The sequence below is a fragment of the Haliotis rufescens genome, unplaced genomic scaffold (genome assembly GCF_023055435.1).
Source record: "Haliotis rufescens isolate VD_foot unplaced genomic scaffold, xgHalRufe1.0.p SCAF_5, whole genome shotgun sequence".
Classification (NCBI taxonomy): Eukaryota; Metazoa; Mollusca; class Gastropoda; order Lepetellida; family Haliotidae; genus Haliotis; species Haliotis rufescens.
In genome coordinates this window covers 48596573-48612172 of record NW_025964223.1, presented here as the reverse complement: position 1 = coordinate 48612172, position 15600 = coordinate 48596573, and the positions used below count along the sequence as shown (strand labels likewise).

The 15600-nt window shown below is 41.1% G+C and overlaps 1 protein-coding gene across 1 annotated transcript in view; it reads left to right on the top strand.

Moving 5' to 3' along the window:
• LOC124137116 (E3 ubiquitin-protein ligase rnf213-alpha-like) overlaps positions 1–15600 on the top strand; it is a 196930-nt gene that overhangs the window by 2093 nt on the left and 179237 nt on the right. The window contains exon 2 of the mRNA XM_048384001.1: positions 5130–5488. Coding sequence (XP_048239958.1) covers positions 5146–5488 — 343 coding nt within the window. The 5' untranslated portion in view covers positions 5130–5145. The remainder of the gene's footprint in view (positions 1–5129; positions 5489–15600) is intronic.

Genomic DNA, 15600 nt, shown 5'->3' with positions numbered 1-15600 from the left:
GTGAATAGCATTAAGCATGTTACAGGGCTTAAACAAGGACTGGTCAGATTGGTATCATGTGTCTTATTAGGGTATTCATGTCTTGCTGCGGCTAGGTATCTCAGTGGGCTAGACATTTAGTCCCAGAAATAAAGTTATCTTTCATCTACAAAATCAAAATTAAATCCAAATGGAGCCCAGAACAATCTTTTATTTCAGTCTGAGGCAATATGGACTTGCCAAATCATTTGACAGTAGACAGTCTACCGGACTAGTATAAGCTGTGCATGCACATCGCTTTACAAGTGCAGTCATCTTGGACCAGAGGTTAAACCACATTTCACCCCACCTCACCTCATCTCTGTATTATGCGTCCTTAATGTAAACAAAACACAAACAATTAAATTCATTTTAGTGATCTTAAGCCAAAGAAAGGAAATATTTAAGTAGGGCTGGGACGAGTTCAAATTTACTACCCGGTTACCCACCCTCCTATAACTCGACCCTACCTGGGTACCCCTGTAGGTCTCAAGAGTTGGGTTTGACCGGAGCCCTGGTAAAAACTATTTACATACACATATAAAAAGATTTTGTTTGTTTGTTTGTTGTTTAATGCTGCACTCGGCAATATTCCAGCTATATGACGGCGGTGTGTAAATAATCAAGTCTAGAACAGACAATCCACTGATTGACTTCATGAGCATCAATAAACGCAATTGGGATATGATGACATGCATCAACCAAGTCAGTGTGCCTGACCATCCGATCCCGTTAGTTGCCTCTTACAACAAGCATAGTCGCCTTTTACAGCAAGCTTGGGTTGCTGAAGACCTATTCTACCCCATACATACACTGAAGTTTACTGAAGTTATATCTTTATTCAAACATATAAATGTCAGAAGGAATGGGTGCATAGTCCAAAAGAAATGCAAACATCAGTGACTTGTAGTGTATTGAATTCTTTTTGAATTCTTTATTCAGTACAGTACAGGCCACAGGCCCTTTGTACAAAATGTATGGAATATTTATGGCAACAGTCACAATGATAAAATATGTGTTCTCTCTTCTTTACTGTTATACAGATATTTAGCGATATTAATAATCAGCTTTGTGTTGGTTGTAGATAAAAGAATATTAAACTTATGGACATTTGGGTGTAAATAATATTTTGAAGGAATATAGAGATGGCGTAGGTGAGTATATGCAGGGCACACTAGCAAGGAATGAAACTCGTTTTCTATTAGGCCAACTTGACATAGTTTGCAAAATCTTTCTTCGCGAGGGATATTTAGTTTTCTACCAGTTTCTATTTCCAGCCAGTGTGCACTGCATCTAAACCTTGACATACATGACCGGAATTTACTCATGGTTACACAATACAAATATTCTTCACACTTCAACGTTAATTTAAAATGAGAATAGAAGGACATTTTGGAGCTATTACATAAACTTCTATGCCATATTTGTTGAAAATGATCTTTCAAACGTTGAAATAACATCGAAGTAAATACCTTTATCATATAATGGGTAGGTTTCTCGGCAGGATAAAGCTAACGGATAAAAACGATATCCGTTGGGGTCATATGCGGATAGAGATGCAAATATCAAAGGTCAAGTAGGGACTACCTTTTGTGTTTATAAACAAACATGGCGTCGCCCTTGTCATTCGACAATCGAGTCAGAACTACCCATCGGGAATCTGGATAAACTACAGAGATAATTGCTTTCATAAGCAAAAGAACAGTCTAATATACTTAAAATCAGTGTCTAACTGTGACGTCGCTAAGGCATTTTATAAGTTTTGGCAACTTTGGACATATAAATTTCGAAACAATTTTGCGAGGGCACTAGCCCTAGCCAAGCGGGGTCAGTAGCCATATCTGTTCTTGTAGACCTCTGCGGCTTGAAACCTTTTCCACAAATTAAAATAGTTGGATTTGGCCGAAATATATTTGAATTGTTACCTTCTTTCGTTTTGTCGCTGTGTGTACATCTGATTGCACTTCAAACGTTTTGACAGGACAGGCCGACTGTCAACAATGTCTGATCGTGGCCATGACATCTCATAGACTAGGGTTAGAGTAGCTTCCCTTTGACAAAGGGCAGTTACTCCAGCGGACAGACCGATGGATTGCCGCGAAATGCAAGTAAATTTTGTTGTTGTTATGCGTATATTTTGCTTCGCCACTGTAAAAGAAACAGATTTCAGTTGGAACTATATTGGCTACTGTCACTGTCCGACTGACACATCACTTACCCTGTGACGTAATAAATATTAATGCGCGCATTCCAGGAAAACACGCAATGTTAATGTAATGTTAGTGAGGGAGGGAAAGCGATTTCCAAACACAAAATTAAAGAATGACATTATATGATAAAGAGGTTATCACGCTTGTGTGTTTGTGGATGGTAAATATCCTGTATTAGGAATAAACACTATGTATTTAGCTCGCCAAGGCTCGCTAAATACAATGTTTATTCCTAATACAGGATATTTACCATCCCCAAACACACTCGCATGATAACCTCTGTGTACGTTACCAGGTGATTGTGATAACCAAACATGACCGAATCCGAGTGAAAATAACGTTGTTCTAATATTAGTAACCCAATTCTTCTTTCCTTGACTATCGTATAAATACATAATTTCATAACACTTTTTAGGTAAGTGGGTACCCGGCATACACATTAAACGTAGCCAATATTGAAAAGCTCTCATCATTGCATTGATATGTAAAGGGAATCTGCCACATTCACCAAATACAGCGCTACTTGATGTACATTGTTTAACATTCAATAACCATTTACATGCATATAAATGAACTTTCTCAACTTCTTCCATTTTATGGAATGCCCATATTTCTGACCCATACAGTAACATAGGTGATATCTTGGAGTCAAACAATCTGAAAAGAAATTTTGGAGAAAAAGGTTGTAAATAATTAATGCAATTTAATAAGTTGATTAGTACCATTTTAGCTTGAACTGCTATGTTGCTTAAAGCTTGTGTCCATGAAAGCCTGCTGCTAAAAAACAAACCTAAATATTTATACCCTTGTGTGACTTCCACAAGTTGTCCATTCAGATACCATTTTTCACTTTTTTTCAGCTGCCCACCTTTCTGAAAAACTACAATTTTAGTTTTTTCAATGTTAACTGACATACTCCAGTCCACACAATATTTATCTAAGATAGATAGTTCCTTCTGTAGTCCCCCAATAGTGTCTGAAATTAAAATCAAATCATCTGCAAAGAGCAATAATAAAACTGTATAATATCAGGATGTAACTGTACTCCATATAGATGCTCCTGTTCCATTGTGTGTACAATTTCATTTATGAATAATTGAAATAAGAAGGGGCTTAAAACGCAACCTTGCCTTACACATAAATTACATTGAAATTGGTTTGACAACAGGTTGTTACTTCTGACACATGACTTGACATTACCATAAATTGACTTTAACATTTTGGACATCTTCGTGCTGACACCGTGCTTTCCAAATACTTTCCACAAATATGAACGACGAACAGAGTCAAACGCCTTTGAGAAGTCTATAAAGGCTACATACAACTTACAACCAGACATACAGATATCTTTGAATAGTAGCATTTAAAATAAATAAATTGTCAGTTGTTGAGTGTCCTCGTCTAAAGCCAGATTGACATTCTGATATTTTGTCATACATATCTGCCCAAAAAACTAACCTTTTATTTAATATACTTGTGAACACTTTAGACAAAATACTCAATAAACTAATAGCTCTATAGTTATCTTTGATTAATTTTGAGCCTTTTTTATGTAATGGGATAATAACACCTGTATCCCAATCTTTTGGAAAAACACCACTATCAAAGATACAATTGAAAATTATCTCAACATGAGGGACAATATTAGGTAGTGCAAACTTCAGGTATTCTGGGAGAATATTGTCCATACCCGGTGATTTAGAGTTTTTGAGAGAATTAATACTGTCAATAATTTCATCTTTTGTGAATGGTCCATCCAGGATGTCGCGGGAGATTTCCTCGCCTTCTATTATTAGTGGTTTGGCTTCATTGTTTAAGAAATCACTATCTTCTTCAATGGTAGATTGTTTAAGTAAATGTTAAAGTATTCCATGCATTCTTTTGAATCTATGGAATTATAGTTACTTTTTGTATTCTGCAAGTACTTGATATTCTTCCAGGATGTCTTTGAATCAGTAGTTTGCTCCAGTGTGGTACGTTTACTGTTCATGTAATCCCCTTGGTTTTTTTCTACAAATAGTCTTATATTCATTCCTAATTTGATGGTAGTTCAGCAAATCTTCATTGTCTTTAGTTTTTCTGAATTTGTTAAGTGCAAGACAGCATTCGTGATTCATTAACAGACAGTCATCATCATGCCATGGGTTTCTTGTTTTACAAATATGTTGATGATTGTTATTATTTTTTTTTAACATACATGCTGCTGAAAGAATTGACCCTGTAAACGTTGATACGTACACTATTGTCTATGTCAGTAAGAGCTTCTAAACTCGCTTTTTCCTGATTCGTTGCAATTTCGGGTGATTCCATATTACATGTATGTATGAACTGTTCCTGCTTGTTATCCACCAAGGTGTATCAAACACGACGGTCTGTTGATTGCGTTTCTGCGGAGCATTTTACCACAGGTGTTGTCATAGTTACAGGTAGATGTAGTGAGTCACATCGAGGAACAACCTCAAAATCACATATATGATAAAAGAAGTCAGATGAGCATACAACATAATCTATGGTACTACAACCATTAGGGCTGACATAAGTGTACTCTAGTGTAACCACATAGAGTTCTATATAATTTTTGTCATTAAACAGTATATCACAACGGGTCCGGGTAGTCCTGTTGGTACCTGGGTCCAACTCAGTACCCACCCGACCCAAGTACCCGAGTTACAAGTCCCAGCCCTAATTTAAAGTAGTGGGGCTGGGGTGAGAAGCGAGAAAAACCTTTATATCCGGTCTAGTCTGTTGCCCCCAATACAGATCATGCCCACTGTCAGACTGCTTTTTCCTGACTGGCTGATAATAGAGTGGGTAGGGGTTTGTGTTGGGTTTACGCTGAATGAAGTCACTGATTTTGTATGATACACAGTTATGTATTGTTGTTTATTTTATTTTTTTCAGGCTTAGATGTGTAAAAATGAAGTGTTCTGGAAAGAAGAAAGATGGTTCTCAGTGCACATATGAATCGGACCAAAATTTTTACTTTTGTCCAGAATGTGGTTCAGATTGCCCTGAAGACCCTTCAACAGCAAAGATATTCATCAAGTGTCCAGGCAAGAAGGGGCCTTGTGGCACAGATCTTGCTTCTGATTCTGATGCCAGTTTTTGCACTAAATGTGGCTGGGAGATTGACAAGTCCCTCTTTGTGACACCCAAAACGTGCCCAGGTAAACTGAAGGGTGCCCCATGTGGAGCTGAGGTGATCGAAGGAATCAACTTCTGTTCCAAATGTGGCTTTGAATTTGAAGATACAGCAGAAGGTAGGTCAAGTAGCTCATGAACTGTATTTTCCATGTCAAGGAAAAATTACTTGTCCATAAGAAAAATCTTTGTTTAAAACTGTTTTGCAAATGATCAACAAAAACAAGTATCACAACAAGTATTTCTGCATGTATTGTTATAAAATTTGATATAAACTAAGATTGTGGGAAGCAAGATTTTAGTGTACAACCAAGGCAGCATGTGCCATTCAAGCAGATGACAAACACAGTTTCGATCTCGTCAGAAAAGGCCAGTGTTTTTACTCAGCAAGCACATGCGCGCATGAAATGCGTTGCATAAAAGGAGCAGTCGTTACTTCAAATTATGATTATGCATATAACATGCAAAGCATCAATACACTACAAAGTTTGTGGTAGTCGGAATAACATGTATTACTGTTTTGGCATATTTTGATGAGCCTGTGCAGCAATAACCTTTGACGTTCATATACCGTCTCTTATTTAAAAGATAGAGGACCAATGACGGCATATAAACATATATTTGTGAGAACAAAGGGCGAGACAAAGCCAATTCATTGTTCTCATAACTGTTACTTTTTATCCCATGAATTGATACCCATGAATAACACACACAAATAGCAGCATACATGTGTATACAGTGAACAGTTTGTGTGAATAGAATTTTCACTTTCAACTTGACTGTAAATCTTGAAGTTAATGCAGCTTGAGCACATTTAAACAGAATTTTCTCAGTGTTTTTACATGTTAGCTTCTCTCGGGCTACATAGGTCTGCAGTGTAGTATTGCCCATTGATAGTCTGACCTCACTGCAGATAGTCAGTCATGATTGACCCCTTACTGTCCCAGAGAAGCAAAGTCATGATCAATGGGATATCAATGGTCATCCTGTGTTGAAATTTTGCATGAAAACTTTGTCAGGATTCTGCTGATAACTGTCCAGTGGTTCGTGAATACGTTCTCAACACTCTAGGTACCCATCCTGCAGTCAGTTAAGATGGACTGTACTGACCCAAAACTGATCCCAATAGTATCAGCAACATGCTGAATTGTATCACGCCAGTCAGCCAACACCATTTCAGATGTGGCGTCTTTAGGGTGACCAGACCTAGAGTCAATTTCTGTGCTTCTGATCACTTCCAGTATAGTGTCGAGCGAGGACTGACGTCATGTCAACAAACCCCAGAAAAAACAAAATACAAAGAGCAAATACTTCCAAAGGATCAGACCCTTCAACTATTGAACATTACATGGAGGATAAAGGGACTACTGGGTCAGGTTTAAAAGATCAGCAGTCAAGCAAATAAACAATGGCCATCGTCAACCATGAGGTCAACGCTCATGGACCATGTGACCAGGAAATCAGACACAAGCAATGAACGTGCTCCTTACATCTCGGCTCTCCCAATCATGGCTTCCGCCTAGCCGAGCATGCAAGGATCATGCCATTGTCACATCTTCCCAGTCACTACATCCTGAGCCAACCACCTAAGAATTTTAAAAAATCCCACTTCATGTTAATGTAGTCCAACTAATGTTATTGCTTTGTAGAGGTATCACTAATAACAGGACCAATAAAGAAGAGGCTTAAAATACCTGAGAACTTAAAACAAAAAATATTTTTAAACAAAGTTATGATTTTTCCCCTAATTTGCCTGCCAAGGGCACTTAGCTCTAGCTTAGCTAAGAATCCTGGATAAATCTAAATAACTTTCTTACAACTCCCTCCAACGATACAGACCCTTTCAACCTGGTTTCTTCTATCGATTGCGATTTACGCCTACCGTTTTTCAATATAACGCTGACTCAAGGCCCAGTGGGAGGGCGCCTTCTGTCATACACCAAAAATTGGAAGCAGGTTACGCCCGACCTCTGGATTCTAGAGGTTGTGGCTCATGGCTACAAGCTACACTTCAGGAAACATCCGAGCCTGAACATACACGCCATGGGTCGAAGATTTCACCTGACCGGTGCCAAGTTAGGAGCTGCTAAATTGTCCATCATGAAGCTAAAAGAAGCAAGCCATTCGGGAACTAAAGGAGTCCAACAACCCCAAAGGTTTTCACTCCTCAGTCTTTTTAGTCCCGAAGAAGAACGCAACCGAGATGAGGATGATAATAGATCTAAAGACCCTCAACAAGAGATATCTGGGGCCGCCTCCAAAATTCAAGATTGAGTCCATACGGAAGTTGCGGTCGATGTTGAAGAAGGGAGACTGGCTTATCAGCCTAGATCTTACATATGCATATCTTCATGTCCCAATACACCCATCTCGGAAATATCTACGCTTCGCAATCAATGGCCGACGCTACGAATTCCAAGTCCTACCACTCGGGATAGCAATAACACCTTGGCTATTGACCAGGATTACAGCGCCAGTCATCAAGTTCGCCCATCTCCAGCTAGTTCGAATCCATGGTTATCTGGATGACTTCTTAGCGGCAGACCAAGGGCAAAATCAGCTACATCAGAACATGATATTATTGGTCCAGCTTATGACTTACCTACGTTTCATTGTCAACCCAGCCAAGTCAGAGATCACTCTGGTCCAAGACAATATATACATCAGAGCAAGATTCCAGCTAGACAGGGGATATCTATGTCCAAAAGAGGATCGATTAGACAAGACTATAAAGATGATACAATCAATCTCAAGTCACGTCCCTGAGGTGGTGGATGTCTCTGCTAGGCAACTTGACATCTCTACAGGATACGACCTTCAGAGGAAGGCTGAGGCTACGTCCTCTACAGACATGGGTCAACTCTGGACAATCGAAGGGCGTAGAATTCCAGTATCAGTTACCTCCCACTTTGATACAAGACCTCCATTGGTGGAATCACAGAGAACATGTGATGAGTGGCATCCTGCTGACTTATCCGACGCCAGAACATCATATATTCACAGACACGTCAGATTTGGGATGGAGAGCTCATATGGACGATCTCACAGTACAGGGATCATGGAGCGCAGGGAAATGTAGGCCATATATTATTACCCGGGAAACTGAACATACTGGCCGACAGCCTCTCACGTCGGGGATGAATAGTGGCAACAGAATGGACATTACATCCACACATCTTCAGCTGGATAACCAAGATATGGGACATACCACACATAGATCTATTCACCACCTACCAGAACAACCAACTTCCAGTTAATGTGAGTCCAGTTCCCAACCCAAGAGCTCATCAGATCGACGCACTTTCCATGGGTTGGACAAATCTATTTGGCTACACTTTCGCACTTTGTCCTCTCCTAGACAAAGTCATCCACAAGGTGGAGGAGACGAATTGTGTAATAATACTGGTAGCTCCAATATGGAGATCTGCTACGACAGCCCAGGTCCAGCATATTCCACGAAAATCTACTCAGCCTACATCTAACCACCTTGAAGTTATCGCGCAGAAGATACTCTGAGCTTGCCTCGGAAGCTGTGGCAAGATCATGGAGACCTTCATCCTCCCTTTTTTATGACAACAGATGGGACAAGTTTGTCCAGTGGAAAAGACGACTAGGCATTATTGATTGTGCTGTATCCCTATGATAGCAGACTTCCTTCTTCATCTACGTCAAGACAATAAATTCAGACACGGGGCGATAGAAGGTTACAGCCCTTCATTCTGTACTTCAACATGATGGATTATCTATCGGAAACCATCCCATCCTCAACAGATTAATGAAATCCTTTCTACAACAAGTGGAATCTATCTGTGGGTTTTATCGGCACTGTTAACGGAACCTTACGAACCCATTGCGAAGGCTACCCTTCTTCAAAAAGCCAGGAAAACATTGGACTTCTATAACTATGAGATCGTGCCAGACTTTGTAGCCTAGAACCAAACTACCACAATGGGACCGTTGGGTCATAGACACTATACAATCCCGGCATTGGGACCAACAGTGGATCAACCAGACAGACTCTTATGTCCCATCAGAGCTCTTAAGTTCTATCGCTCGGCTACAGACCCACATAGACGCCATTGAAGGAGACACTTTCTATCCTGTGAAACCAACTCGAACAAGGATATCACAAAGGCTACTTTAGCAGGATGGATAATGGCAACAGTTGCACAAAGCTATACACAGGCTCAGATCATCTCACGAAATAAGAGCCCTCGCCACGAATCTCGCATCATGGACTACAGTCTCAGTAGAACAAGTAGTTTCAAGCTGTCAGTTGGCCTCACAAAACATCTTCACCAGCTTTTACTTACGTAACGTGCAGCCAGACCTACAGGGCATGTATTCCCTTGGTCGGGTGGTCACGGCGCAAACTATCGTCTGACAATAGTTTCACCCTTTTTTTAGAAAAATACCGGAAAATAGCTGAACAAAGCCCTTCTCACCAGGAAATGACATCTTTGGGGTAGAAATAGACCTAAAGAGATGTCATTACCAAAAAGAGGAAGTGACATACTGGAAGTGACGTCAGAACCAGAAGTGACGTAATCGCCGGTATTATAGGTCCCTAATCCAGGTTTATTATGGTCAAAATTGGCAAATAGAATGGTAAATCTAGTGATAATATTACATATTTGATGGATTATTGACACAGTTTTTTTATTTGTATGTCCTCAAGGAGAATTCAATAGGAAATTATCTCAGTATAATGAGAATCAGTACATTATGGTTTCCAGATGAGGATTACAATTACAAGCTGTCAATTACACAGCGAGTTACTAGAGGCAGATCCCACCGGGTCCCTCTGGTATATTCTGGCTGATATGTAATAGAGGGAGAAGTTTCGTAAGAATTATCGAACAATAGTTATCATTGTTAATAATTCTAAAAATACTACCTCTATTGCATCTGAAGTATTCCCTCCCACCTCCCCAATTCATCTACCTCTACAGTCCGTTTGACTCCAAATGAGAACGATGAATTGCAAAATAACTCGAAATCCAGAAAAGTGTATGAAGCATCAATACGAAACTTGACCATGAATAAGAAAGCTTCCTTTTCAAAAGACAAACCACGACAAAAATACATCAAACCAGCTAGACAAATGAAAATGTGTGTTCTGTGTAAATCAGCAGGAAGACCTGCGTGCAATACTCACTATCTGAAAGACTGTAGATATATACCTGAATCGGGTAGGCGACAGGCCGTTCCCGTCTTGTTGGTGGAGTTGATGATACTGTACGAGAAGATAATCCGTATGTAGAAGAGTCAGCTTAAATTGTGACAATGATCAGGATCCTAACCCTCTCCTTGACCAGCCAGTGATCAGTCGTGGTGATGTTATTCAGTCACCGTTCCTGAAGACTTTTTACCAGCAACACCCAGTAACTTTTGACACTGGTGCGATGACAAACATGGTTAGGTCTTTCTTTGCTCGGGCAAAAAGGCTTACGATAACCGCTGCCTCTCAAATGGCACGACAAGCTGATGGGATAACCCCATTGGATGTGATTGGGGAAGTGCATTGTCAGTTGACCAGAGATGATGACACATTCCAGTTAGATGCGTTAGTCGTTCAACAACTTTCCTGGTTTGCAATGATGTAGCAACTCGCCCTGCTGAGAAGCAGATTGTGATCAGAGGTAGAAATGTAATCTATACTCAACAACAAAAGTTCCTGACACCAATATTTTTGTGTATTTTTCAATATTGTAGTACATGTATGGAATCAAGTCACAAAAACGCAACTGCTACAGAAAAGCATGCATTCCATGCAAAAGTTGACTTTTATGCCAGCCCGAAGCATTTCACTACCCAAGAATGGGTATTAAAACATGTGCGTTAACAGGATTCCATATGCATTGTTTAGCATCGTGCTCACAACAACCACTCAGAAAAACAACAAAATTATGCAATTATTCAACATGACGAAATGCCACGCCTGTCCGAAAATGAGTGTCTGCGAGCCATTGGTATGCTTGAAGCAGGATCGAGTCAACGTGATGTTGCAAGACAATTTAACGTCCACAGAAGTGTTTATGGCAACGTTGGCAACAGACAAATGCAGTCAGAGACCATCCTCGGAGTGGCAGGTCTCGCGTAACCAATAATCGACAAGACAACTGGATTCGAATAACACACCTACAAAATCGATTCCAGCCAGCAACAGTGACTTCAAGAGGCACCCCTGGCCTTTGACGTCCTATTTTGACAGGAAACCACCGTCAAGCACATCTACAGTGGTGCAGACAGCGTCTACGCTGGACGGCCATGCAGTGGAGACAAGTTCTATTCACTGACGAGTCTTGTTTTCACCTCAGCCACAGCGATGGACGGATTCGAGTGTACCGACGTCGAGGTGAACGTTCAACAATCATTGTATCATGGAAGAAGATTGGTTCGGGGGCGGCAGCGTTATGGTATGGGATGGGATTACAGCAAGACAGAGGACCCGTTTGATAGTGGTTGGGAAATCTCAATGGACAGCGCTACCGTGACGAGATCATCGGCCCAGTTGTTCTACCGTTTTTGTGTCGTCATGGCCCAGGCATTACCTTTCAACATGACAACGCCCGGCCTCATATTGCTCGACTTGTTCAGGATTATCTTCAACAAAACAACGTGAATGTCATCCCCTGTCATCCTTCGCTCCCCTGATCTCTCACCAATCGAGCACATGTGGGATGAGATGGATCTGCGTCTTTGACATCAACCACGTGTTCCACAGACACACCAGGAACTTCGAAACATGCTCCAGCAGATATGGACAGATATCCCACAGGGCTTTGTGCGACGCCTGGTCCATTCTATGAGATGAAGATGTGTTGCTTGCATCGCAACCAGAGGTGGACACACATGCTATTGATTTGTAAATTGACATTTTGGCATGTGTCATGTTTTTTTATGAAATCACGCCTTTTCTGAAGTCAGCAGGCAAATTAAACAATTTGAACACTTACAGGAGTCTTTTATCTGTTGCAAACCGAACTTGTTTCAGATTTGGTAAAAAACATAACTTTGCATTAAATCTTATTCAATGTTATTCAACTTTTGTTGTTCAGTATATTATGGACAACAGCCATGCAGAGGTGCTACAGTGAGACGTGCTCAAGCATTCGTTCTACGCAGTCCATCACAACAGACAGTAGTGTTGCCAGGGAGCTTTGTTGAATTTTTAACACCAGCCTCCCTTCCACTTGACTCATCATGGGTACTTGAGCCCCGCTTGGACTGTCCAAGCAACCTGAGATCAAAAGCGGAAATGGCTTGGCCGAGTGCTCAGGAAGTGTCTTCAGTGGGAAATATTATCAGGGTTGCAATGCCACTGATGAACCTATATTGCTGAAGCGAAATGAGCATATCTGCCAGATCAGAAACATGTCATAGGTGGAGCAACCTGCTACAAGTGCAGAGCTAAATTTGAATCAGGCGAAGGGAACCCCAAGCATATCAGCTAAACCTCTCAACTCTGCTACAGTTGTGATTGACAACATATTGCCGCCTGGTTTCAATGATAATCTCCGAGCACTCAATAAGGAATTTGATAAGGTTTTCAGCCCAATTGTGTCCAAATACAGTGGATTCAGTGGCCCATAAAAAGCTGTTGTCAACATGGGTCCTACATCACCCCCTCAGAGAAAAGGCTGCTTACCCCAGTATAATAAGGAGATGCTTACTGAACTTCAAACCAAGTTTGATGAACTCGAGGAAATGGGTGTATTTGCTACCCCAGAACAAATGAATGTTACTGTTGAATATCTGAACCTCTCATTCCTTGTTCGCAAACGAGGTTATCGTTTGATGACATCATTTGGAGAAGTAGGTCAATATAGCAAGCCTCAACCGTCTCTTATGCCAAATGTAGACAATGTACTGAGGGTACATTATCAAAACAGATTTATTAAAATCCTTCTACCAAATTCCGTTATCCCAGGATTGTATGAAGTATTGTGGGGTGGTGACACCTTACAAAGGATCAGAGTTTACACTCGATGTGCCATGGGGATGCCTGGTTCGGAGACCTACCTTGAGGAACTCGTGTAGAGTTCGTGGCACTCTCTTACAAGAAGGATCTGTTGCTAAGTTGGCTGATGATCTTTTTTGTGGTGGAAACACTCCTGATGAGGTCATGTCTTATTGGCGTATTGTCTTGTGTGCCCTGAAAGCAAACAATCTGAGGCTCTCAGACCCTAAAATGGTGATATGCCCAAAGTCTACAACCATACTCAGTTGGATTTGGTCAAATGGCACATTATCAGCTAGCCCACATCGAATAGCAGCACTGTCTGCTGTGTCACCGCCTGTGACTGTACAGGGTCTGCGATTTGTAGGTGCATTCTTCAGCCGTGTTCTTCATGGCTATGCCAATCTCCTCCAACCATTGGATAAGGCCACTGCAGGAAGACAATCTAAAAAAAAGATCTCCTGGACTGATGACCTGACAAATGCATACAATGAGGCCAAGTCTGCCTTATCAGATAACAAGACAATCACTATTCCAAGACGTAGCGACAGTTTGTGCATTGTCAAAAGCTCATGGCTTGGCTGGTACAATGTATACATGCCGCAAAAGAAAATCCTTATTAGCTGGCTTTTTTAATGCCAAATTGAAGACACACCAGATTACCTGGCTTCCTTGTGAGTTGGAGGCGCTTGCCATCAGATCTGCGGTAAAATATTTTGCTCCATTTATTACAGCATCAACTCAGAAAACCCAAATACTCACTGACAGTCGTCCTTGTGTGCTAGCTTACAATAAGGGAGAATTTTCTGCAAGTTCAAGGGTCACTACTTTCTTATCGACTCAGTCGCTACCATGTTACTCTGAGCCACATATTTGGTGTAGCAAATGTTCCAACTGACTATTGTAGTCGACACCCGAGCCAGTGCTCTGACCACAGTTGCCAGGTGTGTAAATTTGTTCAAGACGATGTAGAAACTTGTGTGTCAAAGATGTTGTGGATGGTGCTGCTCGAGTGCCTTTCACCAGCCGTGCAGCTTGGCAGGCTTCACAACTTGATTGTTCAGATCTTAGAAGGACTCATTCTCACCTCTCTCAAGGAACCCGTCCATCCAAGAAACACACAGATATCTCAGATGTCAAGAGATACCTGAAGGAAGTCTCTATTGTGTCGGATGGTTTGCTTATTGTACGTGTCAGTCACCATTTCATCCTGTACGTGAACGTATTGTTGTTCCAAGGACTGTTCTAAATGGTCTCCTTTCTGCCTTACACATCAGGTTCAATCACCCTCCCATTTATCAGACTAAAAAACTGTTCAACAGGTACTTTTTTGCCTTGGATTTAGAAAAATCTCGTCAAGCTGTGGATTCATCATGTCACCACTGTGTGTCTTTGAAATCCTTGCCTGCTCAATTCTATCCACAGTCAAGCAGTCCTCGGCCTGCGTCTATTGGTGTCAACTTCGCAGGGGCGTCACGAAACGCTATGGTCAACTTGTGTTTGTTCTTCGGGAAACTGTGTCTTTCTTCACAATGACATGCCTGATTGAGAGTGAGGAATGTGACGATCTACGCAATGCCATCCTATCGCTTTGTGTCGACATGAGACATCTTGGTGATAGTGGCACCACTATCAGGGTTGACCCTGCACCAGGGTTTATGTCCCGCGACAAGGATCCATTACTGAAGTATGGTATTGAACTTGAGATTGGTTTGCCAAAGAATGTTAACAAAAACCCAGTGGCAGAACAAGCCATTGAAGAACTTGGCACAGAATGCTTACATCTATTCCCTGAGGGTGGCCTGTTGTCTCGGGTTAACCTGGCAATTGCCACAGCCAATATGAATTCAAGACTCTGTAAAGGTGGTCTGTCTGCCCGTGAAGTATTTACCCAACATGATCAATTGACTGGAGAACAACTACCTATCACAGACAGGCAACTCATTCTTGAACAAAATATCTTCAGAACATTTAACCATCAACATAGCAGCAAATCTAAAGCTCATGGTAACGCTAGCATGTCTGAAACTAAGTTTCAAGTTGGTGATCTTGTATTTCTCAAAAGAGAGAAAGAAAAGACAGGTGTAAGGGACAAGTATATGGTTACTGGAGGATAAGTGTCAGCTTAGAAAGTTCACCAAATCACAGTTTCGTTCCAAGTTATACACTGTTCAAACTTCAGATTGTTACCATGTAAAACCTACCATGCTTACCATGTCATCCTCAGGACCAATTAGAGGTATTGATACAAATATCTTAGTTGTGAAG